Source organism: Rhineura floridana, chromosome 3 (genome assembly GCF_030035675.1).
Source record: "Rhineura floridana isolate rRhiFlo1 chromosome 3, rRhiFlo1.hap2, whole genome shotgun sequence".
Lineage (NCBI taxonomy): Eukaryota > Metazoa > Chordata > Lepidosauria > Squamata > Rhineuridae > Rhineura > Rhineura floridana.
The window spans coordinates 35,851,233-35,878,692 of NC_084482.1; the positions used below are offsets into that span (position 1 = coordinate 35,851,233).

Sequence of the window (27,460 nt, forward strand, 5' to 3'; positions counted from 1 at the left end):
CTAAGCTGAGCAACTGGCCCTAAATACTATCTGAATTATATGGACAACTGTATTGTAAGCAATGAGAGCCAGTGTGGTGTAATGATTAGAGTGCTGGACCGTGACCTGGGAGACCAGGGTTCAAATGCCCACACAGCCATGAAGCTCATGGGGTGACTTTGGGCCAGTCACTGCCTCTCAGCCTCAGAGGAAGGCAATGGTAAACCACCTCTGAATACCGCTTACCATGAAAACCCTATTCATAGGTTGCCATAAGTCGGAATCGACTTGAAGGCAGTCCATTTTCATTTCCATTGTAAGCATCAACAGGATTTCTTTCTATGTTGATACAAGTCTTAATCCTCATGTTAAGTAGTAAACAATACAAGAATGAACCAGCATGTGAGGCTAAACCAGTTTTTTTCTTACAACCCATCTTCCTACGTACCTGATTTAATTAATTTCATTTCCTTAGGTGAACACATATTTAAATCCACTGCCTCTGCATCCGGTAAGCATTCAAAATAATGGCTCAAGAGATGCGCCACCAACAGGTAAATCTAACCAACTGCAGTTAGAGCTTAACTGTACCTAACTTGTGACTGCTTTTCCATATGTTATAAGGTAGCCAGCTTGGATAATTATCTGCTTTGGATAAATTTCAAGACATGTAGAAGATAAGCATGGCAGGGAAGCAAAACCATGCTTTCCCAGGAGAATTGACTGCGCAATTCAAGCCTGTTTGTTTTGGGGTTTACACAATTATTCAGGCATTTGTTAATTTTACCTGTGATGGGGCTGCACATGCTGCCCCAGCCCTTCTGCTTCCAAACTTCCTACATTGAACAGGAAGGGGGTTTCTCAGTAAGTTCAGCTGAATGAGCCTACAAGATCCAGATTGCACATTAGGTGTGTTCAGCTGAATGCACTTACAATCCCCCTTTAGACTTTCCTGCTTAGTGCAGAAAGGTCAGAAGTGAAGAGGCTGGAGTCAGTGTGTGTGGCCCCCTCCACAGACACAGTTAAACTCCTGGATAGGGCTAAACAGGTGGTGTGCAAGAGTTATGCCCATATAAGGTATGCTCTTGGTTCTGGAGGCAGAAGAATGACCCCAGGTGGGCAGATGTGGTCTTGCTTCCCCACCTCTATATGGTTCCAGCTCAACCAGCCCAATATGTATCTGAAACCTGAAGAGATTTTGCAGAATATCCATTAACTTCGACCACAGTTCTGTGGTGTTCTAGTAATGCATTTTACTAGGAAAGGGCCGCACCTGCTTTTTGCATGCAGAAGTGGTTCAACCCCCAGGAAGGGCTGGGAGCGTCCCCATCTGAAATCCTGGAGAGTCACCTGCTAGTCAGTGTAGACAGTACTGAGCTAGATGGACCAATCGTCTTCCTGATGCAGTGTCTTATGTAGTTAAATGTATTTGAATTCATCCAATCTTCTCATGTTTGGTCTGTGCTGCCTTTGTACTGCTGTGATCCTATTTCTTTCTAATCCCTTTCACTCATTACTTATGTGTATAATTTTACCTTGCCCAAAAATTACAGTAGAATGTGATATTGAGAATAGGACTTTTGTTTCTATTTTAGATTAGCAGAATGAAGGGATGCATGTTAACTGAAAAGTATTTTTTTAATGTCTTTGCCTTTCTTTCTTCCACAGACTTATCAAAAAGCAGTCCATCACCTCCTAATTATTATGAGCTAATGGAGTTTGATCCATTGGCTCCCACGGACAAAACAGAGTAAGTCATATTGAGAGTATAACTGATCTATTGCTTGTCAGGGCAGCAGACATATAATATAATCCAGTTATTTAAGTAAGTGGTGATGGCCCCTGAAGTTGAATGAGAGTGATTAAAAGCTGTAAAAAAAACTTGCTTGGAGGCACGCTTTCCCCCATCACATGCACTAAACATAATTCTGTTCAGCAGACAGTTAACCATAATCCTCATCTCATTTACCACAAATGCACACACCTTGCTTTTTTAAAAATATGATCATTAGCGCCAGAATTTCTGGTACAAATCTCACCTGCACCATGAACTTTACAGTGGCCTTAGTTCGTCCGCTATCACTTCAGTCTACCCATCCGCAAAATGATATATATGAAGCACTTGTACAGAGTTCTATATATTGTTTTTTGTTGTTAATGAGGACTATTTGAAAAATACTGTCATTGATTTTTTTAAAAAATTAAGTAAATTCACAAGGTTGAATCCACAGTATCCTTTCTGTTTGCTAACAGAATTGAGATCCAGCAGTGGTTTCTGCTGGATGCAGAGAGGAAGGTGATTTCCACCAATTCCCCTGGAACTACTAGTATCACCTTGTCCACTGCTCTGGAAAATTCCCCAACCCTCCAGATCATGTTTTCCCAAGGCTGCAGGAGAAAGAATCAGCAAATATTGCCTCCCTCTTTCTCTAGCAGGAGTGTCTCATGAGCAAAGTTCTGCTCATAGGAACTCTGGATCCAAGCCATGGAAAAGTAATTAGACAACTGAGGGCATAGATACAAATATACTTTCCTGGTGAGCAACAAGGACCTCACAATTACGGAGATGCCATAGGCATGTGGTTGGCCACTGTAAGAACAGAATGCTTGACTTGATGTGCATTGGCCTAGTTCAGTAGGGCTGTTCTTAAGTCCTTGTGGACACGTTCTGCAGAAGCAATGCATAAAAATCCAAGAGAGATAGAAGGTTAATGTGATGGGTGAAATCCAACACTGCACGAAGAACCATCTGGAGCACATTTTGCAGATGTGCTGAAGCTCACTGTGTGAGTGGAAGTCTGCTTGGCTCATGCATATAGAGCTTTAGATACAACCCAATTATCTCCCTCATAACACTGAAAATATTTTGTTACTAGTGAAACTATGGGTAGACTGATCTACCATTCCTTTTTGCAGCACCTTAACTGATGTGGGGCCTGACGGGGTCAAAGAAAGCTGTTTAGGAGCCTGAATGTGGCCAGTATGGCACCAGCTGACCATTCTTGCTTTGAAAAATTGGGTGCCATGGGGAATGAAGCAAGAGGAGAGTTTTATGCTGGTTGTGTAGGGATCAAGTCCTTAACTCTCCCATCTCCTAGAATTGCTGTGTTGACTAATCTATTTTTCCATGTCAGCAAACGGTGATTTATCTTGTGCTTTCTATTTCAGACCTATATATGAAGACATTGATGCACACCTCTTCAAAGCAAGGGTTAAAAACACTAATAGTTGTTAGAAGCAATGTCCAGAAGAACCAGTTCGTTACCAAGACTAAAGACTATTTTGATCACCCAAAACCTGTCAGTTGATTACTGGATAGGAGGGCAATTTTTGGATGATTTGGTTTTATCAGACCATTCAGATGAGGACACTTAAAATCTAAGATGCCTATCCTCTGTTAAGTGCATTAAATTAAGTTCAAGCGATCATTAAGAATGCAAGGTTCTACTTGTATATATACTTTGGACCAAAGTCTACAGATGATATAAAGCATGTTTTTCAAAAGTTCATTTTTCTAGGGAGCAAAATACCCAGATTGTATTTATAATAAGCTTGCACTTAGAATAAGGTACTTTTATTTCATGGTACATTTTGCTCAATCCTAAAAGCAAAATCCTTTTCCATAGAAATAACTGCATAACAGAACTTTTGTTTAGGAATGATTAATTTGATGGACATCAGATGCAATTTTGCTGGAAACCATTCAAAACACCTGCATTAGGCATCAGGAACTAGAAGCCTAGGCCCAAATCTAGGTCCTTCAGTACCAGCTAGCCCTCAAGCTGCTAACCTAGGATTTACTGCCAGGCCATTTGTAGGGATGGAGCTTACGCTTGATCCCTTCAGTATAATCCTCCTGGACAACTAATTGCTAATCAGGGTCGTAGATATTCTCAAATCAGATTACCTTACAGAAAGTTTGTTGGTCTTCTGATTAGTCACTATAGCACTTTTCTCTAAATAGTTGCAAAATACACTAATTGTCTTAAACATGCACAAGCTATTCTAAAGCAAAGGGGAATGTGAATCATAAATGTGTAAGAGGGTTTGCTGTGGTAGAAATCCTGCTCTGCTTTTGTTTTCTCACACACACATGCATCCTTAAAATTTCCTAAGGTGAATGCATTCTCCACTAAAGAGGAATTAAATACTGCACAACCAGTAGAGTCCAGAAAGTTTCTAGGTTTTGTGGGTTTCACTGGGAACAGGTACAGCAAAGCACTAAACGGGGTGGAACACAAGCACCACTCCCCTTTAAGGTATGTTGCGGTTATTTTGCCCTTGCTTCTGTTATTGCTCCTGTTCCCAGCAACTCGTGATCTTTGAGCAGGAAAGGATGGTTACTTGGGCATGGGATTACACAATGTAAGAAGGGTTACTGGAATAAGTGCCTTCTCTCTGACTAAAAGTAAAATATGTATAGTTCCAAGACTGTGACCACCAAATCTATATGCAATAAATGTCATTACAATTATTCAAGTCAATGCTTATGACTAAAAATGACACATTTTAAGCCTCACTGCTGTGTAATATTTAATGTTTTACAACTGCTATTCTTTTTATACAAACCAAGTAAACAAAACATGGTGGAAAAACTGAGTCATTACTATATGATGGGTGGTTCCAGTAGTTCTACAACTCCATTCTGACACAGCTCTCCTACTTGGCTTTATAGTTAGCCTCTTGTATTTTATGTCTATTGCTTGCCTGTCAAGTGTAAATAAGACACCACACAGTCACTACTTTATTTATTTACTCTGCTGCTGTTCAGCTTTGAGCTGAAGTTTCTGTTGAGTTTCATTGCATCTTGGAATCATTTTTCTAGTATCGCTGTTTGTAATGTAAAAATTGAAAGTACCTACAGTTCTGTTGTCTGCTGTGACTAATATTTCCCCCCTTCAACAGAGATGTGTTTTCACTCAGTCATTCCTCTTGAGGGAATTCTATTCATGCTGGGTAAGATTTTACCCAGAAAAATATACAGGGTACAGAAACTTCAGGTAAAACTGTAATAAACACAAAGGAGTATAATTCCCAGAAATATTCTGACAGTAGAAATTGTGGCTACCATATAATTACCTTTTAATATTTAAAGGTGCTTTTCTGTACCTTGAAGCATAGCAGACATAAAATACACAAAAGTTCCCTCTGCACCCGGCTTGCAAACTATATTCAGAATAAATGCCTTCCTCTCACACATGCACCTGCTGTCCCACTCTCGACTTTCACAGCACAATGAAGTGGGACAGACTCTGGGATAGTGTCTGACAGCATTATCTTTGATTCTGTTATAAATTCTCAAGTTGCTGCATAAAGTGGCTGCAGATGCTCAACAAGGTTCATTTAACTTTTCAGAATGGTTATCTAAAGTTGGCTCAGTAGTCTAGGTAGAAAAGCCTGTTCACTCTTAGTGAAGCAGAAAGTCTGTAATGGTTACATCTTTTTTCTTAACCATCCATATGCACCTTCGTTAAGAGAAATACAACTACAGCATGCACACTGAAATGAGGCAACTAATTTTTTATGGTGTTACTGAAACAAAGGAGAATAGAACTGAAGTTTCAATATGCTACTTTGAAGGTTAATAACCAAGAATAGTAGGAGGAAAGGTTTACCTTGAGCCATTATGGCTGGAAGAAAGAAAAACCAGGACGAGAAAGAAATAATCTTGGAGCTCATAAGAGCTGGTTTTCTTTTATTCTTGGTTGGCTACAGATTACTCAAACTTCAAGTTCAGTTTGTAAGAATGAAAAGTCAATGGCACAGAAGAATTGAGCTTCAACACATTTCACTTTACCACCTGTACTTCTGTTGCAAACCCTTTTATAGACCAGTGCTACCTCAGATATAATGTAAGCAGGTGAAATAGTTTAGCTGTATCTAAATGAAATAAGTTATTCACAATTATCACCAGTAGTGGTACACATACCAAATTCCCATTTTGTATTTTTCCATTTTGGACCCCACCCCATCTTTAACTTTTTTTTTTGCAAAAGATTTTAAATAATCACATGAAAAAAGTTTTAAGAGCTTCATAACTTTCACCAACAATTTGTAACTTATTCAGAGAGGTTTGTTTAGTTACCATCATTAAAGATGTGAACACAACACCTGGTATGTATTTTTTTTATTCAATCATGTCTCCTGTATGCAAAATTCAGTATCTCCAAATCTATATGCATTCAACATCTAAAACACAATTTATCCTTTAGTTTTTCAGCATCTTCCTGGTGCACTAAGGAATGCACTTTTGCTACAGTGTGTAGATCACTCATACTGAATAGCCAAGACATCTAATGCAGAATCCAGCTGCTCTGTTATTTGTAACCAGGGAGTGGCAGTTTATGTCCTTCTTTTGCTTCAAAAAAAGTGTAAGAAAGAGTGATCAAGTCAACCCTGGCCATCTTTGGGTCTTCTGCAAATTCAGGATCAATGAAGAAAAATACCGGCATGTCCACTTCTTCATGGGGATTAAGTCGTTGTTCTTCAAAACAAAAGCACTGGATATATGAGGGGGGAAAGTTTGTTTTTTAAAGTTCAATATAAAATCAATATTATCTACAGTCCATCTTAGAAACAATCTTCAGCGCCTACTTCAAGTGAGACACTGTGGCAAAACGTTCTTTATGGTATTTCCCACCAAAAGGCAAAAATCCACATCCTTCACATTTTGCCACTGACTTGTGAACACTATAGTGCCTGCTTAAATGCAAAGGGCAATATACAATGTTAGTCATACTCAGACTCGTCCACTAATTTCAATGTGTGTACTCTGACTATGCCATAATTGGAGATCAAGTATTTAAAATGAAGAGCTAGCACCATATCCCAAGCGCCACTGATAGCAAATTACATCCTTATTATATCCACACTTTGGGGAAAATTGAGTATTTTTAACTACTTCAGATCAGACAGATTTACTTTGTTCTAGAAGAGGCAACAGATGCTAAAGAGAAAAATCTGCAGCTTCTTCAGAGCAGAGGACGGGGCTAGATCCAGAGTCAGGATAGGTTTTCCTTGCACCAATCATGAGGAAAGATAGGGGGCATTTACCTAAACCCTGGGTATTGCTGCTCACATGGATTAACACAGAATTGGGTTTCAAATGTAGAAAAGTTCAATTAACCAGCTGAACTGTTAACAACAGCTGCAGCCCAATCTTAGAGTATACTTCACTTACTTGTATCTTGTTGAAATACTGCCCAGCTTCAAAAGGCACCACGTTATAGGTAGAGATTCCAATTATTGGTTTATCAGTGGGATTCTTTGCTTTATAAAATGCCAGTGCAGTCTCTCCCGGAACCACCTGTAAGAAAACAGTTTCTCTAGTCATTTCTCTTGCTTTCCTCCACTTCTTTGGCTAGCCATGATATATTATTATCATGGAGGATAAGGCTACCAATGGCTACTAGTCATGATGGCTATGTTCTTCCTCCACTGTCGGAGACAGTATGATGTGAATCACAGGCTGAGAGAGTGCTATTGCACTGGGGTTCTGCTTGCAGGCTTCCCATAGGCATCTGGTTGGCCACTGTGAGAAAAGAGTGCCGGATGAGATGCACCACGCTTGGCCTGACCCAGCAGGGCTTTTCTTATGTATTTAGGTTTTGGTATCACTACGTCTGTAATTTCTGATAATTAAAGTTGATTCAAATTACACTAATGGCTCACTCACCTGAAGTGGACTACACCTGTGGATTTCTGTGGCAGAATGTTCAGTGTTCCATTCTAAAGTAGTTCTAAATTAAGAAGCTATCTAGAATTCAAAAGAAAGGGAATTTATTTCCCCTGCAGATGGGGCTTTGAATACAAGCTTATCTAAAGAACTCCAGCAAAAAGAGTCTCCACAGGATACTGCTGTGCTATTCCAACCAGATAGACACAGAAGTGAACTATGGCTCACCCAGTGCCCCTGACTGAGTCAGTGTTTAGTGCAGCCTTTCCTAACCTTTGGGTCCACAGATGTTGCTGGACTACAACTTCCATCAGCCCCAGCCAGCATAGCCAACGGTTAGGAATTATGGGAACTGTCATCCAGCAACATCTGGGGACCCAAAGGTTGGGAAAGGCTGGTTTAGTGGTTAGTGTTAGGCTAAGATTGGGGAGACCCAGCTTCAAATCCTCACTTAGCCATGAAGCTCAGTAGATGACCTTTGACCAGTTACTCTTAGCCTGATCTAACTCACAGGGTTGTTGTGAGGATAATAAAGATGAAACATTCCATATACAGTGCCTTAAGATTGTTGGAGAATGGTGGGGTAAATGTAATACATACAAACTTTATTGCAAATTTAGCCATAGGCCATGTGCACATAGATATACATACATTGTAGCAATAACTTATCATGAACAATATTATCCTAAAGGACTATAACCTCTCTATCCACCCTTTAACAAAGGACTCTCTCAATTTTTGTGCAGCCAAAGCAAAATTGGCTACTGCCAGAGTCACTGGATTAAAATTGTCGAATAAAAGCACATTGACCTTCTATCAGAGCAAGGTATCAAAACATTTAAAAAGGAATTTAAATTTTTTTGCCTAGGGTCTTCATACAGTGGACAGTAAAGTAAATAATGAAGGATGTCCTCCACTGCCTTGCAACCATAAATACACTGACGCTGTTCCACTGGTATACCACGAAACCGGCCTTCCAGGTATGCAGTAGGCATTACTTGAAAACGCAAAGCTGTAAAAGCTCTTCTAATAGGGGCTCTATCAAGAACATCTAGATAATATGACATGAAATGATTAATTTTAAACTCTGGGAACCATCGTGAAAAAGAAGCCGTTACTATGGACGTGCGGTCCTGTGCCGCATCACAGTCAAAAATCCAATTACGGAGGCCAACTTTACTAAGTTCCATTAATTTGGATTGAGAGAGATCATATTTTGAGAGAATCGACTGGCATATCAACGCCCATCCTCCCGAAATCAATTGATCTTGCCAACATTGCTTGACTAGGCCTGAATCGTCCATATTGAAAATTCGGAGCCAAAACCGTAAATAAGCTAAATCAATGCGTGCTGCTACTGAAGGCAGACCCAGCTCAGCTCTAAGATGAGCTGCTGGAGTCCCCATAGGAAGACCTAGCACTTGTCTCATAAAGGTATTCTGCAAAGTCTAAATTGGATCTAGCTGCAACTCCCCACAATTCTGTGCCATATAAAATCTTCGAGAGTATTTTGGCCTTTAAGATTTTTATCATGGGGGGAACTAGCTGACCTCCGCGAGTAAAAAAAAACCTTTTGGCTAAGCCGAGGGCACAGTGACCAACAAGAGATGCTGCCTTTATCTGCGGGGTCCAAGAGAGTCTATTGGACAAATAGATTCCAAGATATTTAAAAGTTGAGACCTGTTCTATTGGTACTCCATTTATTGACCATTTATTCTTAGCTTTCATAAACTTGCCACAAACCATTATTTTGGATTTGGCTTGGTTGATCGTAAGATTCTGGGAAAGACAATACTCTTCTAATTTTCGGATCATACGCTTGAGGCCTATTTTTGTTAAAGAGCATAAGGCCACATCGTCTGCGTATAAAAGAATGGAAATCTTTTTGGTACCAGTTGAGGGGGGGAAAAAAGAAGGCGATGACAGTGCCTCTACAATATCATTTATAAAAAATTTAAATAAAAAGGGTGCCAAAAGACACCCTTGCTTAACTCCCCTGTACACTGGGATTTTGGTGGATAGGTTACCACTGGTCCCTTGTCTCACCTGAATAACGTTAGACTGATAAAGGGCCCTAATCAACCAGAACAACCTATGGTCAATATTTGTCTGAGCCAATTTTTTCCAAAGGAGTTCCCTGTCAACTGTGTCAAAAGCTGCAGAAAAATCGACAAAAGCAATATATAAAGATGGAAAAACTTTAGATCTTGGTTTTTTTATTAAATGATATAAAATAAATGCCTGGTCAATTGTATTCATTTTGGGTCTAAAGCCTGCCTGTTCCTTGCATATTATCGAGTTTGCCTGATCCCAAGCTTTTAGTTTATTTAAGAGAAGGCGACTATACAGCTTCGATGAAACATCTAAAAGACTTATTGGGCAATAATTTGCAGGAATCGTAGGATCGCCTTTTTTGAAAATTGGGGCCACTATACTAGTTAACCAACCCTGTGGGATGTTCCCTGTATTATTTATGTGAGTAAAAAGGGCTGCACCAAGATAAATTCTGTATTAGGAAATCGGGGGCTAACATGTCCTCCCCTGGAGCTTTCCCTGCTTTCAGGGAGACCAATTCCCCGATTTCATCAGCGGTGACCGAAGGCCAGGACGGAAGTCCATTCAAGGCCTTCTCAATAACTACAGGTTTTGAAGGGGATAAACTGCCAAAGATCGAATTAAAATGAGTCACCCATTCTTCTTGCATAATAGGAGGGATAGGTGTATAGTTTACTTGTACTAAGTTCCCCTGTAAAAGTCTCCAAAATTCTGATTCGTTGCTACTGCAGGACGCTCTTGCTATAGCCCTCCAATTTGCCTGATAAAACAATTTTTTTTTGGTTTTAAGTAATGCTTTATACGCCTGTCTCCGTATTATTAATTGTTGAAAATTTTCAGGTCGATTATCAGATCGGAATAATTTGATGTATTTAGTAAGTTGTTTTTTGAAATTCTGCATTCTTTATCAAACCACGTTCTATGTTGGAAAGGGACTGAGGTCGTCAAGGCTACGATCTGAGGGCTAAGCTTGTCTATTAAAGATTCATATGTCTTTAAGCAACTATGAGAGTCTATTATGGCCAAATTGCGTAGGTGGGAAAAGGAATTTGTTAACAAAAGGCGGTGAGCTTTTGTCCCTATCTCTTGTGACCATTTGAGGCATTTACGCACATACTGAGAGCCTGGATTAAAGGCCTCTAAACGGTCCGCTCTTCCGCTTAAAGAGGCCATAAAAGTTATCCTTAAAGGAAAGTGATCACTTTCTGGTCTCGCTATCACATTAAATTCGTTGACTCTGTTTATTAGATAGTGAGTCCCTAGAAAGTAATCAACTAAACTGGCCCCCGCCCTTGCTAGGTATGTATAAGATCCTTTAGAAAGATCCAAGGGGGAGCCGTTTAGGCAGACAAGATGAAATTTTTGGATGAGTTGAGAGGGCTAGACCATAGTTATTAACTATCTGGTCCCTAACGGATCTATTCAAAATTGGATTGCCCTCAAGTAATTCATTGAAAATGTCGTCGTTCTCAGGGTAAGTTGGACCCATTCTGGCATTAAAATCACCACCCAGGAGAAGCTCATAAGTTGGGTATCTATCTTGAAGAGCTTCCAAATATAATTCCAATAATGGCCAGGGAGATTCCTGTTGGCTGGAGTTTGCAGGGGGATATAAATATTTATACAAATAAAGGGCGGAAGACCAGCGATCCTAAAGCCCAGTGCTAAAACTGGGTCCGGAGCCTCTAAGTCTAGATCTATTACTTGGCAAGTGAGGTGAGTAGCGGCCAATAATGCTAAGCCCCCTCTGCCACGGCCTTTTGATGCTGATTTAATGGCAGGTTTTAGCCAGGATCTATATCCTCTCAGCTCAATTGACTCTCCAGTGTTAAGCCACGTTTCCTGGAGTAAAATGATATCGAATGATTGTAGGAACTGCATTAGGTCTAAGTCGGCCGTTTTACTCTTCCAGCCAGCGATGTTCCAGAATAGTATGGAAATTAGCAAACCTGTTTTCAACGTGTCCGATATTTTATCTTTTTCCCAATGTCTGGGAATATTCCGTGAAGCATTACCTTTGCCTATTGTGTATGGCTGGTGTCATGGGCATGGGGTTATAACGTTCACTGCTAGAGTTAATGTGCTGACATTAGTGATAACTCGAGATTTTAGAGCAGACCTCTGTGGAAAATCCCATTTGATCTTTCGAGTTCTATCCGGTGAACCCTGTTCCTCTGGTTGTAAAAAATGCATCTCTAGCCAAGCTGAGCTGGTCTCAGTCTTTGCTGGGCCCGATATCGGATCACGATGTTGATGGCTGACTGGACTCATCACTCTATCGCAAAGTATATGGCCATTGTTAATACTTGGTAATAGATATTGCGAAGGAGATTGATTAACTAAATTTATTGGGGGAGGGGCAGTAAAATCATCGATACCTAAAACGGGGTTGAACGGAAACAGCATCATGTTCTTTAAGGCCTCCTTTTGTCAAATTTTGAATAAGTTGGCCTAATCTGTCAATAATTTCTTCCTGTTCTGATTTAGGCGAGCGACCAAATGATTTCAAGAGAAGGAGTTCTTCAGAAACATAACCCTCCTGCCTTGAAAGCCTTTCTTCTGGTATATCATTAACTACCCAATTTTGGCGATGGATTTGTGGGGGTGGGGCAGTCGAGTATTCCTGACTCCTCTGACTTGAAATATTAGTCTGAGTCCGGAGCCCTTCATATCTCATTTTTGATAGAGAAAGATTAACTAACGGAGTAGGTAAAGCTTTATTTAAAAAAATCATTGTACCAAAATACCGTGAGTTAGAAGATCATCCCTAATCCTATAAATCCGGTCTGCGATGTACGGCGAATATAGGGTAAATATGCCACGCCTATCGGGATCGTGCAAAAACAAATGGGTCACATGCTTGATACAATTTTTATACTGTACGTTCGGCAGATATAACTGAAGACAGGAGACGAAACATTGTCTTATCCAGGACGTAGTCCAAAATTCCGACGACTTTAAAGAAATTGTTACCGCTAACTTATCTCTCAGCAATTGTAATTTCCAGTGCGATTCATTGAGAGAGCTAGCAGGAAAAAAGGACTCATGGTGTAGTTTGCCCAAGTCTTGTACGTAAGATCCATTCCTGTCCATCACTAAATCAGACCCATCTATAATCTTGTCACATCTTGAGTTAGAGCTGAGTTGAGCTTAATGTTCTTACTCTAGTAGTTGTTTTTTTGCAAGTGGGTATTGGTGTTTGATGAATTTTAGTTGAGGCATCCAATAGTTTGAATAGCGGTTTATAGTTCATTTTCCTTGTTAGAGTAAGCTTTGGGTTTTTAACATTCTTCGATTTTTTCTGTTTTTCCTGTTTTTTGGCTCTATGAAAAGCCGACTGGGTTGTCTTTGTAGTCTTATCCTTCGGATTAGGAACCTGTATCGAATTGTTCTGAAGCTTGGGGGCTCTATCAATAATGTCAGTAGAACGTAATCTCTCTGTGAGAAGTGGCCCCACTGACTTAATTAAAGTGGTTAGTAAGCTGTTCGTTTCTGAGAGATACGCCTTTATTAGGCCGAGTTCTTCTGTTACTGCCATGCCCCATCCCAATGATGGTAAGTTAAGACCAGGGGCATTCAGTTGGTTTAAAGGATTATTTATGGTCTGGTTCTCTAACAAGGAGGCTCTTGATTCCTGTTGTTCGGATAATGAATCAATTGTAATTACTGCTGAGGGAAACTCATCGGGTCTCGAGGTTAAAGAGCAATTAAAGACCGCATCCTGAAGTTCTTCTGCTAAACTTCTTACGTGTAAGTCCTCCTTGGGTAGATTAATTTTTAATTGGTGATCTAGTGACCAATCATGAAGACTTGGTGACTGAAGGTTATCCTTAGATTCTATTTGTGATACTGACAAAAATTGGAGTGCATCCAACTTTAAAGGGAAGAATTGTGTTATCTTCGCTTGGGTAATGGAAGGTAAAAATTCCTCTCCCCCTGGGATTATACCCAGCTCTTGACATTTTTTCCTTTTAAGTACCATTAGGTAAACTCCAAATCTAAGGATAAGTTGTACTCTGACGCAGTTATAAAATTCAAGGGCTAATAGCCTCGAAACTAAGTCCTAAATAAACTAAAAGTTTCCTTTTACTGCATAGTACAATTAAAACTGCAGTTAATCGTAAGATTCATAAGAATTACCGGAACAGCCACCTCCTGGAAGAGTAAATGTAATAATTAAATGATAACAGCATGAGTATACATGCAGATACAGCACCCACAGCAAGATGTTGCATTTCCCTAGCACGCAGGTAGCTATATTTGTGGTCTGAGCAAACGGACAATGTGGCTGAGCCTGTTTGCCTGGAACCAATCTTTACCTGCCACTGGCACAGTGAATCACAATATTTGTGTTGTGCTATTTTAATTTTGGTTAAGATTGTTCAGAAATAATTATCTCTAACAAAATAAACCCAAAGCAGAGTATTTTAATACATTAGCAGTGACCTGGATAATGCACCAACTGCAGCAGTGGGTTCACTCGGACTGTTTTACAGTAAGACCAAAGGTCTCCTCTCATGCATGTAAGATAATCTCAGGTGGGACATACTGAAGCTGACCCATAAAATCTTAGCAAGCATAAATGGGGAGAAATTAATGAAGGGCTGCCTATAACTTTGGGAGAATGAACTGCAAAACCTCTCCCAAAGGCTGCCTCAGCTGAGGCGTTCTTATCAACCTGGTAGTGCTTGATAAATGTGTTTGGAGTAGCTCAAGTGGCTGCTCTGCACACCTCATGAAGAGGTGCATTAAGCAAAAAGGCTGCTGAGGTGGCCGCTGACCTGGTAGAATGTGCCATGATCTTAGCTGGTGGCTGTAAATTCTGACTGGTGTAAGCTAGGGAAATGCAAGCCTTAATCCATCTGAATAAAGTGGAGGTTGAAACTTTTTTCCCCAATGAAGGGTGAAAAGAAACAAGGAGTCTGTCTTATGAAAAGGCTTGGTTCTGGAAATGTACATTTTCAGGGCACTGTATACAAAGAATGCCAAGTCTTCTCAGTTAGGTGAGAAGAAGAGGAAGAGAAGGAAGGTAACACAAGTGGAAGGTAGAAAGAACTTTAGGACGGAAAAGAGGATTCATGTGTAAAATGACCCTGTCCTTTTAGAAAACGCATCAGTGCTAATCCACTGATTATTCATCTCAGAGACCTGTCTGGTCAAAATAAGTGCCACCAGAATCAGCACCTTGAAGGATAGCAGACATAGAGGGATGGACTTAAGTGGTTCGAATGGTGATTTCTGAATTGCCATCAGTACTTTGTGAAGATCCCAGGGTGGGAAATGGGGCTGGATAAGTGGTGAAGATATGGTCACTCCATGCAAAACACTTCAAAAAGAATGCGAACCTAAAGGCTTATCCTGAGATTTTGATAGGATGGCTGAGACGGCTGATGCCTGGTGAAGAAGTGTTAGGATGTAGACCCATCACCAATCCATCTTGAAAAAAGGATAAAATTTCCTTAAGTGCTGCTTTCTTCGGTGCCCAAGACTGTTCCGGGCACCATGATTTAAAAGCCTTCCAAGTATTCTGGTATAATCTCAAGGTGGAAGGCCAGCATGGTGTCTATCACAGAAGGCAGCAAGGCTGCTTTCATGAGTAGTTTCCAATCAATTTCCATACATGAAGGTTCAGCCACACTGGGTCTGCATGGAACAGGTGACCCTTAGACCAGCCTTTCCCAACCAGTGTGCCTCCAGATGTTGTTAGACCACAACTTCCATCAGCCACCTGATTGGGAAAGGCTGCCTTGGACAACAGAGTCCACCTGAATGTTGTCTTCTCCCTTCAAGTGCTCCATCATCAAGAATCCAGATGACACTATGCCCAACTCATCAGAAGGGCTGCCTTGTCTTCCAGGGGTTGAGATCTTCTTCCCCTTGCTGATTCAGGTGAGCTTTGGCTGTGATGTTGTTGGTCCTCACCAGCACCGTGCCAATGTCCCAGCGTGGCAAAATGTTGTAGTCAGGTGGATTGCACATAGGTCCAGCAGGTTGACAGGCAGGAGTGACTCTGACGCTGACCAGTTGCCTTGAGCCATTCTGCTGTCACATAGGGGGCCCCAGCCCAACAGAATGGCACCTGTTGTGATAACAGTTCTTGATTTATTTCTGAATGGAACCAGTTTGTAGATTAGCAACCTGCATCCACCAGTGGAGAGACTCACAAACCTGAGATTACATTGACACTTGAAGATGTAGCTATCTGGCAACAAGGTCCACTGCAGGGATCAGGAATGATGTCTTGCACATGGAGTTACCTGAACTGATGAGATTGTGAACCCCAGGATCTTTTCCTGTTTCATCAGATGTTGTGATGGATTGTACCATATGCATGATCTTAGACACTCGTTCGGGAGATAGAGCCATCATTCCCATGCCTGTATCTATTATGGCTCCCAAATGAAGAATATGGCATGAAGGATGAAGATGACTTTCCTTAATTAAGAAAAACATGGTCTCTGATGCATGCCACAGTGGAATAAAGATCCTCCCATATTTCTCCAGAGATGGTGAGCAAATTAGAAGATCATCTAGATAAGGGTAGGTGTGAATCCCTTGTAGTCTGAGGTAGGATACCAAGGTGACCACAACCTTGGTGAATGCCCTGGGGGCTGACTCCAGACCAAAGGGCATCGCCCTGTACTAATAGTGTTGACCATTCACTGCAAACCTGAAGTAATGATGGTGGGCTTAGAATTCTGGAACATGTAGGTCTATATGTAAGCCTCCTTGAGGTCTATGGATGAGAGATCTCCCTGGTGTAGAAGCTCCATCCTGAACCTGCAGTACTTTATGAACTTATTGAGATGTTTTAAACCCAATACCACCTGCAAGGAGACGTTCTTCTTGGCTACTGTAAAGACGATGGAACACATACCCAAGTAGTGCTCCCCTGGTGGCTCGATTGCCGCAATGTCCAAGCGAAGACAAATAGCCTCCTGAACTCTGTCTCTCTTGACCAGATTTGGTGGAAAAGGAGATGGGATGAACCTGTGAGGTAGCGACACAGTGAGTTCTAGTCTGAGACCCTGTGTTAGTGTCTGTAGCACCCATTGGTCTGCAGTGATGTTGATCCATTTTTCGGAAAGCAGCCAAAGCTCTAGCTGAAAACTGGATCGCATCAATTGAAACGTCTGCCATAAAGGCAACTACCCATGAAATTTTCAGTAGGGATTTTCGAACTCTGGCAGCATCCTGCTGAGAATTGGTGAACAGCTCTTCCAACCACAGCATAATAGCTCATACAAATACTGCAGCTGAGGCTACAGCCTTACCGATAGAGCACTGGCATCGTGCACCCACCGGAGGCCTAAGTCCAACTTTTGTTCCATCACATGTTTGAGCTGTGCATCTGAATCTTTAGGATTTAGGGAGTGGCTTACCAAACCTTGCACTGGGGCATCAATGAGCAGGAGCTTCAGTTGGTCCATAAGTGACTAATCCAGAAGATAATATTTATTCGCAAAGGGTACAGGCTTTTGATATTGTAAGAGTGTGTCAAACTCTGCTTTAATGATCTTCGGAAGCACCAATAGGAGCTTGAGCACTCGAGACTTAGGCTTGGGGTCTGGACACATGGACACTACTCTAGAGGATGAGGAATCCTGTGAAGGAGCCTCCTCTGGAGTGTTCAAGTTGAAAGCTTCCATGGCCTTGCAGAGCAATGGTAAGTAATGTTGTTCCTGAAACACTCGAATGGAAGAGACCTCTCGTAACTCAGACTCCCCATTTCACTCTTCTTCATCTAGTACAATTAAAGCTATATTGGCCACCTCTGAACTTTCAATAGAAAGTAGCTGATGAGAGCTGCTCCTGGATACTGCATGACGGTCTGGCGAGGCATGTCTATGAATCCTCTGAACTTGCTGAGGGGTGTGTATTCTGGATCTGAGAATTTTGGGGCTGAGCAGACTGAGGCAGCTGAGCCCCTTGAAGTTGTGCCCGATGGCTGAATGTTGACATTAGGGCTAGATGCAGCAGCCATCAAAGGTCGTAAGGCAGCAGTCAAGTCTTCAGACAGGTCTGCTAACAAAATATCTTTCAGCTGCACTAGCATGTCTAAAGTCAGATGCAGCTGCATAGGAGGGGGATGAGTCTGTAGACTCTCTGGGAAAATGTGCTGCTGAGCCCTTCTCATCAAGAGGGATGCCTGACATGACGATGGGAAATGGCTAGACTGCATAATGGCTGAGTCCCTAAATCCACAAAAGATATCAGGAGAAGACTGCTGCTAAATCTCTTCTGTGTTGGTCTTCATCCCCCGATAATTGCTCCTCATCTCGTAAAGTGACTCAAGTCGCCCTCAGAGGCAAGCTGCTGTGTAGAGTTTCCTGCCAAAACAGTTTCTCCCCATTCTCCTGCTCTGTGCCCACCATGTTGATAGGGCTGGCATTCTATCGAAAATAACATGGGTCTAATATTCGGCTCCCGCTGTCTCTGAAACCCGCTGTAGTAAAGGGCTGAAGAACTGGCGTGAGAGCTGCTGCTGACCTTGCTGGGGAGTCCCTTTCTATGACCAATGAGACCACCAGAGCATCCTCTGGCCTGCTGGACAAGGGGTTGTCAGTAGCCATTTGAGTTCCCACTGCTCTTGTAGAAACGACTTGGGAGGCGGGAAGTTGCAGTAATGGCAGCAGCAGCCAGGCTTTCCTTATTGGCACGGCTGACTTTTCCTTATATTTCCCCACAGTAGAGCGGAGATTGTGTCGCTGTGCAGCTGGCCAATCTGCAGAGTGGCAGTCAGGTGGCCATGGGCTTGCTCAGCTGGTTTGCTGGCCATTCGAGGGGAGTTCGAAGGGGATGATGGTTGCAGAGAAGACCAAGTGTGATCTAGAGGAGGAAAGCAAAATGGCTGGCACAATAAAATAAGCTGTAACAAAGGTTTTTGTTTTGTTAGTACTGATACAGACAGAACACACATACAGATCCAAAATAAATGCACAGAATACCAGCCTGAAAGAAGGGCAGAATCACAGAAGTGAGCAGAGAGTGCAAAGAATTCATACACACACAGTGAAGGCAGAATAGAAAACTGGTTTTCCAAGGCTAAGGGGAAGCTAGAAGTAAGGCAAATCAAACAGTGCTATTCTGCCTTCGACAAAGTAGAGCTCAAAGCCCACCTGAGATAATCTTACATGCACAGGAAAAACTGCACCAACTCCTACGGTTGAATGTACAGGGCCTGCTTGAATGGCCATGCTGTACTGCATTCCACAGACTTTAGTTCCTGACAAAGCAAACTGTAAAGTAAGTGACCTCTCATATGAGGACTTCAATTCAGCACAACTACTTACAATCCTATTTTTTTTATGTGAGCCATGAGACTGGCACTCGCGCAAATGCCTATGTGAGAAAGTCACCATAGGACATACAAAAAAAAAGAAAGAAAAAGAAAAACACCCTACTTACATATACTTCAGTCTGCTGAGGTCTGAAATTCCACTGGAGGCTTGCATGTACATCTGCATTGAAGGTAACCTTAATAATGCGGTCTTTTATAGGTTCCATTGTCTCTATCTGGTCTGAACCATGACCTGCTACTGCAGACCCTCCAAGTCCAGTTGCCTTAAAGGAAAAGAAGCTGTAATTAACAATAGGCTGGTTAAAAACAAGAAATGGTATTTGGAGCAAGAAGGATTAAACAGAAACAATCCCTTTAAAGCAGTGGTTCTTAACCATTTTTGGGTCATGGACCCCTCTGAGAGTCTGACGATAAATAAATACAATTTACTTTATTGCATTAGAAACTGATTTGTGTGTGTGTGTGTGTGTGCTTGGTTCAACCCCTGAAGCCTATCCATGGACCTCCTAGGGGTCCATGGACCACAGGTTAAGAACCCCTGCTTTTAAAGATTTAGAAATATTGTCAATGTAAAAGTTGTAACAGAAATCACTAATTAATACTGATTGGCAGGTATATCTAGTAAATCGCCCTGCATCCCACAATGGCTAACCAAATATCTCTGGAAACCCAATAAGAGGATATGAGGGCAATAACCCTCTCCCAGTGTTCCACAGAAACTGGTATTTAGAGCCGATTAGAGTGACTGTTTTGAACAGTTAGATACTAAGGAGTTAAGAGACACTTACATTCGTCTTGAAAGACTGTATTTGGGATTTGGGATTAGTTTCCAAAATCAGCAGCTAAACCAGTAATTCCTTCTGGGAGGAAGACCAGGATATAAATTTAATTAATAAATAAATACAGTTATTCACTGATGGATTTACACCTACCTCTTAGCCACTTCCTAAATACAGCTCCCTAGCAATGAAGATTAAGATTAACTAAATTGTGTAAAAATTCTCTCTAGCTGGGTGTTTATTATTTATTTAGTTATTATTTTATTTTATTTATATCCCACCCTTTCTCAAGCAGGAGCCCAGGGTGGCAACAAAAGCACTAAAAACACTTTAAAACATCATAAAAACAGACTTTAAAATACATTAAAACAAAACAATTTTAAAAGCTTTTTTAAAAAAGCTTTGAAGACATCCTAAAAAAAGTTAAAAAACATATAGTTTTTTTTAAAAATTGAACATATTAAAAAGCAATTCCAACACAGAAGCAGACTGGGATAAGGTCTCAACTTAAAAGGCTTGTTGAAAGAGAAAGGTCTTCAATAGGCACAGAGATGGCGCCTGCCTAATTTAAGGGTAGGGAGTTCCACAGGATAGGTGCCGCCACACTAAAGGTCCATCTCCTAGTTTGTGCAGAACGGACCTCCTGATAAGATGGTATCTGCAGGAGGTCCTCACCTGCAGAGAGCAGTAATTGACTGGGTATATAAGGCACAAGACGGTCTTTCAGGTATCCTAGTCCCAAGCTGTATAGGGCTTTGTACACCAAAAGTAGAACCTTGAATTTGGCCCAGTAGAAATGTGCAGCCAGTACAATTCATTCAGCAGTGGGATGATACCCTACCCCAGCGAGCAGTCTCTCTGCCGCATTTTGCACCAGCTGCAGCTTCTGGACCAACCTGAAAGACTGTACATTGAGCGCATTACAGTAATCCAGCCTGGAGGTTACCAGTGCGTGGACAACAGTGGTCAGGCTATCCCAGTCTAGAAACGGCCACAGCTGGTAAAAGGCACTCCTAACCACTGAGGTCACCTGGGCCTCTAGCGACAAAGTTGGATCCAGGAGCACCCCCAGATTACGGACCTGCTCTTTCAGAGGGAGTACAACCCCACCCAAAGCAGGCAACTGACCAATTATCTGAACTCGAGAACCACCAACCCCCAGCACCTGTCTTGCTAGGATTCAGACTCAGTTTATTGGCCCTCATCCAGCCCACCACCGAGTCCAGGCAGCAGTCCAGGGCTTGCACAGCCTCTCCTGATTCAGATGTTACAGAGAAACAGAACTGGGTATCACCAGCAAATTGCTGACACCTCACCCCAAATCTCCTGATGACCGCTCCCAAGGGCTTCATATAGATGTTAAACAGCATGGGGGACAAGATAGCACAACTGCCAGGGAGCTGAAAGACAATCACCCAATGCTATTCTCTAAAAATGACTCTGGAGATAGAATCAGAACCACTCTAAAACAGTGCCTTCGATACCCATCTCACCAAGTTGGCCTAGAAGGATACCATGGTCAATGGTATCAAAAGCCACTGAGAGATCAAGTAAGAATAATAGGGCTGCACTCCCCGTCCTTCTCCTGATAACGGTCATCCATCAGGGCGACCAAGGCCGATTCAGTCCCATAACCAGGCCTGAACCCAGACTGGGATGGGTCAAGATAATCTGTTTCATCCAAGAGTACTTCCAATTGCTGTGCCACAACCCTCTCAATCACCTTCACTAAAAAGGGGGTACTAGCGACCGGTCAGTAATTGTCGAAGACCAATGGGTCCAGGGTGGGCTTTTTCAGGAGTGGTCAGATTACCACCTCTTTCAGGGCAGCTGGAACCACTCTCTCCCGCAATCATGCTTTGACCACACCCTGGATCCACTCAGTCAGACCCCCTCGGCAAACGTTAATAAGCCAAGAAGGGCAAGGGTCAAGAGGAACGCTAGAGGCAGCCTCAGCAATGACATTGAAATCACTCAGGACTATCATTCTGGGCTCCTCCCGTAGCACAGCTGAGATGGCCTCTGCCAGCTCAGTCAGAGAAGCTGCCGGGCAGCAGGGTGGATGGTACACCAGCAGCATCCTAGTTTTCTGTCTCTGTGGCCTGACACCAGGTGTAGGCCCTCACAGCCAGCTCAAAGACAGAGTGGTTTCCCAGTGACAGAGATGGAAATTCTGTAGACCACAGCAACTCCTCCCCCATCCCTGCAGCCTGTGCTGGTGATGCACCTAGTATCCAGACCGGTTGCCAATACCCCTTGGGTCAGATCAACTCCTCAGAGGTCACCCACCCAGGTCTCGGTAATGCACACCAAATCGGTACCTTCATCCACTATCAAATCATTAATGAATATGGTCTTATTATGTACCGATCTGGTGTTAAACAACAACACACACAGGCCAGTGGGCACAGCAGATACGTAACGAGGGACCCATTCATGAGAGGAATGGGAGGGAGGAACAAGGTGTAGATAGTGTTGCCCTCATCTTCTATGGTAATTCACCCCCTCCCATGGCTATGATTCCCTCTACCTGTGATCAATGAAATTGGGGTGGCATCACCCTCCTTACCAAGACTCCTACTAAACACCTGATATGGATCCAACAGGAGCCCACCAACAAAACCTATCTGAGCGTATTATCACAGTAGGCCTCTGCAAGAATTAGGAAGTCAGACCCACCCAATATTTTTCACACAGGGCACATGTACTCCCCCTCTGTCTCACACCCAGGGAGGGCCAGCCTTCTGCCAGTTGCAGACTCTCACTCTGAAGGCATCTGGCAACTTTCTCCTATCATTCAGTTCACTGCACAGGCTCTGACCCTGTGCAGAAACGACACATGAGCCATATGCCCTCCCCACTACCAATCTCCCCCAGATTGGTTAGGAAAAAAGAAAGAAAGAGAAGAACATAGTGCCCTTGGGACTCCCTAAGGGGCTCCCCAAGGGCAGCCAGGCTTATATGCCTCCTGACCCAGCCAGGTGCTGATGCAAGAGGCTGTGCAATTAACTGCAGCCTCTCTCTGGAGCCAGGGTCAGGTAGGGGGTTCCAGGCCTTGCAGCACTTACCAGGGACATCAGCTGTCTCAAAAGGCATCAACCCAGAGGAGCAAGCAGCAAGTACCCAGATGCTCAGAGACTCACTCCCAGGGTAGGTCTTCTTCAGTCCCCCTAGCGCTCCAGCTGTTCTTTTTAAAAAAGAAACCATGATGCTAATCCAAAATGAGAGGTAGAGAATCTACTTTGCACCCAGCAGGTCCTGGGTTCAATACAGCCACAGGTACGACTGGAAGAGATCCCTTTCTGAAACTGTGGAGAATCACTGCCAGTCAATGTAGAGTACTGATCTAGACGGACCAAAGGAATGACTTGGTATAAGACAGCATCCTATGTTCTCACAGCTATCCTGTGATGAAGTTCATTACAATTTCAACTGGACTGAGAGTGACTTGCTAATCATTGTACAACTGAACACATATAGGAATGGAAGTGAAACTAGGCTTGTCACCTTTTACAACCAACACAAATGGGGACATTTAATTCTCCCACCACAGGGAGAGAAGGAGCTGCTCCTGCCCATCCTCACATGTTGAAACCCTGGTATCCTAGTCCATCAGACCACACTGATTTGATCCCACAGGGACACTAAGAGTGAAATCATATGTAGTCCAAATCTACATATGACATAAGATCTGTGTGTTGTTCCGGTTATGCACAAACTGTGGTGACTTGATTTAAACAGAAAAAAGGGATGCATGGACAGAAATGTTAAACCTTATCCTTCCCTACAGCTTACAATCTGTCCCCCAAATGTAATTTCTTTCAACTGGGCTGAGATGCTAGAAGTGACCCTCACCTGGAGAAAACTGCTCAGGAAGATAGAAAGGTAAGCAGGGAGAAGAACTCTGCACTCCTTAACCACATGCCCCTTTTGTTATAAAATCAGATCAGACACCACCCACCCATTTCTACACAACTGATGCAAAGCCATATTTAAACAATGGGTTCTGCCAACATCACATGCAGTTTGAACCTACCCCAGTTAACTTTTCAGGTGCTGTGGCATATTGATCGGAGCAGGGGTGGGAATACTACAGGCCTAAGAGAAGTGGAACTACTGAAGTGCAATAAAATCAGCAAGTGCAAAAACCAATCAAATGTATGAAAAGGATTTTAATTTACCCTACAACTGCTTAGCATTAGCCATTATTATGTGGTAATGGAGTGCTGGATTTAGATGTGAGAAACATGCATTCAATCCACACATTTACAATTTATTCCACTTAGGCTGCAATTTCATACACACATTACCTGGGAGTAAATTGCACTGAAATACATGGGGCTCACATATAAATAGACACATGTAGGGTTGCACTGTAGTTTACTAGGTGGTTGTGGATAACTTGCCTCAGCCTATCCTACCTCACAGGACAGTTATGAAGCTCAGAGGATGATTCCATTTTTGTCACTCTGAGCACCCTGAAAAAAGGTGAGGCATCAATATGATCCCCATGTGATGCAACTTCCTTGGAAGCCAAGTTATGAAAGGGGAATTACATGGAGCTCACAGCTACTACCTTTCATATGCTTCAATGGTCTTCATTTATCAGTGGCCATCTCTGTTTTCTAGTAACTGCTTCTGACTATACTTAATTTGATTCTGTGAAATATTTGAGATGCCATTTTTGTTAGTGGATGTTAAAAGATGTCTTAGTATGGTCTGAATGCAGACATGGCCATCACCTTGCTGAAGCTAAGCAGGTCTGGATCTGGTCACTGCCTGGATGGTAGACCACTTGGGTCCCATATTAAAAGGAAGGCAGGACACAAACGTAAAAAAGTATGAAAATAAATAAATTTGTCATTGATCATGTTCCAGCCTGATCTCAGATGGAGAGAGTGGAGGAGGAAGAATTGTGTCTAGTACAGTGTGGTGTAGTGGTTAGAGCTGTGGAGTTGGTACGCCAAACCTTCGACTCCGACTCCTTTATTTTTCTACTGTCCGACTCCAACCCCTTCATAAATGGCAAATGTATATTAACTAGTAATAACAAATTTACTATAGTAAAATGGTAGCACAAGGCATTTCATCACCACCACATGAATCATCAGGCTAGATTGATAGAACATAAAATATATTTATTTGATTAAAATTTCTGAACAAGAAAACTTCCCTAAATTCCTATGAAAGTTTTTATTTTGAAGCTGGAGTCGGAACATTTCTACCAACTCCGACTCCACCCAAAATTGCTTCCTACTCCGACTCCACAGTCCTGGGTTAGAGTGTTGGACTACAACCTGTGAGACCAGGGTTCAAATCTCCACACAGCCATGAAGCTCACTGGGTGACCTTGGGCCAGTCACCGCCTCTCAGCCTCAGAGGAAGGCAATGGAAAACCACATCTGAATACTGCTTACCATGAAAACCCTATTCATAGGGTCGTCATAAGTCAGGATTGACTTGAAGGCAGTCCATCCATCCATCCACACATGAAAAAATACTAATATTGTACACAAAATGGACCTTGTCATATATAACTAGTATTGCGCCCCACCCCAGAGGAATGTGTCTTCTAAGGCAATGCTTCCTATGGCAAATTAATTGACAAAAATTCATTATGGTTAATCGAACTGCAGCCCGATTTCCTGAGCATGCAAAGCTGGAGAGCATGTGTGGCTGCCAATTTTTGCTTTGGTTGGTTCAAAGTAACGCGAATATTGGTATTTTTTCCAATTTGACAACCACATTTTTTTCCACTCCACTCCCCCAAAGAGCTCAGAGCATAGGGGTTCTCACTTCCCCATGCTTGATCTCACAACAACCCTGTCAGGCAGGTTAAAGGGAGGCAACACCGTGCGCTTTCTGCTACTGGCTCAAAGTCAACCCAGCGAGCTTCACCCAGGCCCAGCCTTCTAAACAATCCAAGGCTGGCTCTTACCTGGCAATACAGGCGGTAAAGAGGCACGGCCGCGTAGGACACGCCCGCCATGCCCACGACCCCGGCCGCCAGGTAGGTCAGCACCGTCCTGTTCCGGTGCCTCCCGTCTTCCTGCTGCTGCCGCTGGCGAGACCCTGCGAAGGGATCGCTACTCTTCCCGCGCCACCCCCCACAGGACGCCTTGCCGTTGCCATGGAGACGGAGCCAAGCCCTCCAGGGGCCCCATCCTCCCGCCGCTCCGGCAGCAGAGCGCCCAAAGTAAGCCCAGCCCCGCACGCACAAGCCCATGTTCCCCCCGTCACGTGGACGGGCTCATTTTTTTTCCTTCTTCACGCGCGGTTTGCAACTATCGCGAGACCTCGCGCACCAAGGGGCTTGTTCACAGTCGGCGGCACGGAACTGTCGCTTTACTGCCGCCTGCACTTAGTGGATCGCAGTGACTACGGCGGCCGCGGGGGGTAAGTCCGCGTTCTCGTTACCTGTTCCTTTGTTGCGCCGCCTCCATGCTAGGAACAGGATTCGTTGTCTGCGGGCTGGACAGAGTAGAATAAGAGTGTTGCCTTAGGCTGGTTGTGGGGACATATAAGCATACATACAGATATACATATACATAGGAACGCTTCTCTGGCAAAATGAGAAAGCTCTGGAGAGTTCAGAAGATATAGCCCTATAGAAATGGCTGGTGGAGAGGGTCGGCTGGTGCCCACTAGACCTGAAGGGGCGTGGCCAATGAGGTCACGGGGTTGGGCCAAGTTCTGGCGTTCTCCATATTCCCCTCCCTTGCAAACATAATGTGGATACTTAAGTATTTCAGTTTTGCGTATAGTACCTAACTGTAAAGTGGCTTACTTTGGTTCAGACGGGATTCCAGCTGCTGTCACAGTTGCTTCTCTGATGGGAGAAAAGTTGTGTGACCTCCACCTGTTCTGGTTCTTTATCTATCCTCCTCCTTTTCAAAGAAATAGTGGACACTTAAAACATTGTATTAAGAGCCAGTGTGGTGTAGTGGTTAAGGTGTTGGACTACGACCTGGGAGGCCAGGGTTCGAATCCCCACGTAGCCATGATGCTCACTGGGTGACCTTGGGCCGGTCACTGCCTCTCAGCCTCATGAAAACCCTATTCATAGGGTCACCATAAGTCCGAATCGACTTGAAGGCAGTACACACACAGACCTAACAGAGTTTTAATGCTATGCTTGCTCTCATGAGTGTGTATGCGGTTAAGTCATACCTCCTGAATAGCGTACAGAAACCTAGATATCTCTTCATTCAGTAGTGCTCTTCCAAATCTGTTTGCACACACACTGAATGAGTTGTGGCAAACTCACATTGAATAGGCACTACGAAAAGCTGTAGTCCTATGCTTGCTCTCATAAATGAGCCCCACAGAACACAGTGGGGTCTACTTACTTCTGAATAAGATGGAAGAGGATTGTGTTAGTAACCAGCAGTGCTTGGAAAGTTCATTTTAAAAAGAAAAGTTCATCCAAATGCACTTTTAGTTCATAATCATTTCTCCCTGCCACACAGCTTTTAAAGGCACAAGAGTGCTGCTCTCCACCAATGCCAACTCTAAACCATACAAAGAACTCTAGTGACGAGTAAAAAGAAAAGAAAACACATATTTGAGCAACTTGATAATATATATTTTAAATTAAAATATATTTAAAATGAACATCTGTAATTGTATAAATGAAATGGTTAGAGTTTTGGACTAGGACCTGGAAGACCA

General features: G+C 42.8%; 2 protein-coding genes and 1 long non-coding RNA gene across 10 annotated transcripts in view; 2 read left to right on the forward strand and 1 right to left on the reverse strand.

The window, feature by feature from the left end:
- TOM1L1 (target of myb1 like 1 membrane trafficking protein) overlaps window positions 1-4,453 on the forward strand; it is a 57,354-nt gene extending 52,901 nt beyond the window's left edge. For both annotated transcript variants that reach the window (XM_061615304.1, XM_061615303.1), the window contains 3 exons: window positions 455-533; window positions 1,648-1,729; window positions 3,148-4,453. In XM_061615304.1, the coding sequence (XP_061471288.1) occupies window positions 455-533; window positions 1,648-1,729; window positions 3,148-3,214 (228 nt within the window). In that variant the 3' untranslated portion in view covers window positions 3,215-4,453. The remainder of the gene's footprint in view (window positions 1-454; window positions 534-1,647; window positions 1,730-3,147) is intronic.
- Window positions 4,454-7,196: 2,743 nt separating this feature from the next.
- Window positions 7,197-26,488, reverse strand: LOC133379638 (uncharacterized). The gene is made up of 4 exons (XR_009761228.1): window positions 26,207-26,488; window positions 19,118-19,273; window positions 7,655-7,735; window positions 7,197-7,285 (listed from the first exon to the last, which is right to left on the reverse strand). It is a non-coding gene; the product is annotated as an uncharacterized LOC133379638 (long non-coding RNA).
- The window catches only part of STXBP4 (syntaxin binding protein 4), a 211,224-nt gene continuing 209,483 nt past the window's right edge, over window positions 25,720-27,460 (forward strand). For all 7 annotated transcript variants that reach the window (XM_061615297.1, XM_061615301.1, XM_061615300.1 and 4 more), the window contains exon 1: window positions 25,720-26,185. In XM_061615297.1, the coding sequence (XP_061471281.1) occupies window positions 25,920-26,185 (266 nt within the window). In that variant the 5' untranslated portion in view covers window positions 25,720-25,919. The remainder of the gene's footprint in view (window positions 26,186-27,460) is intronic.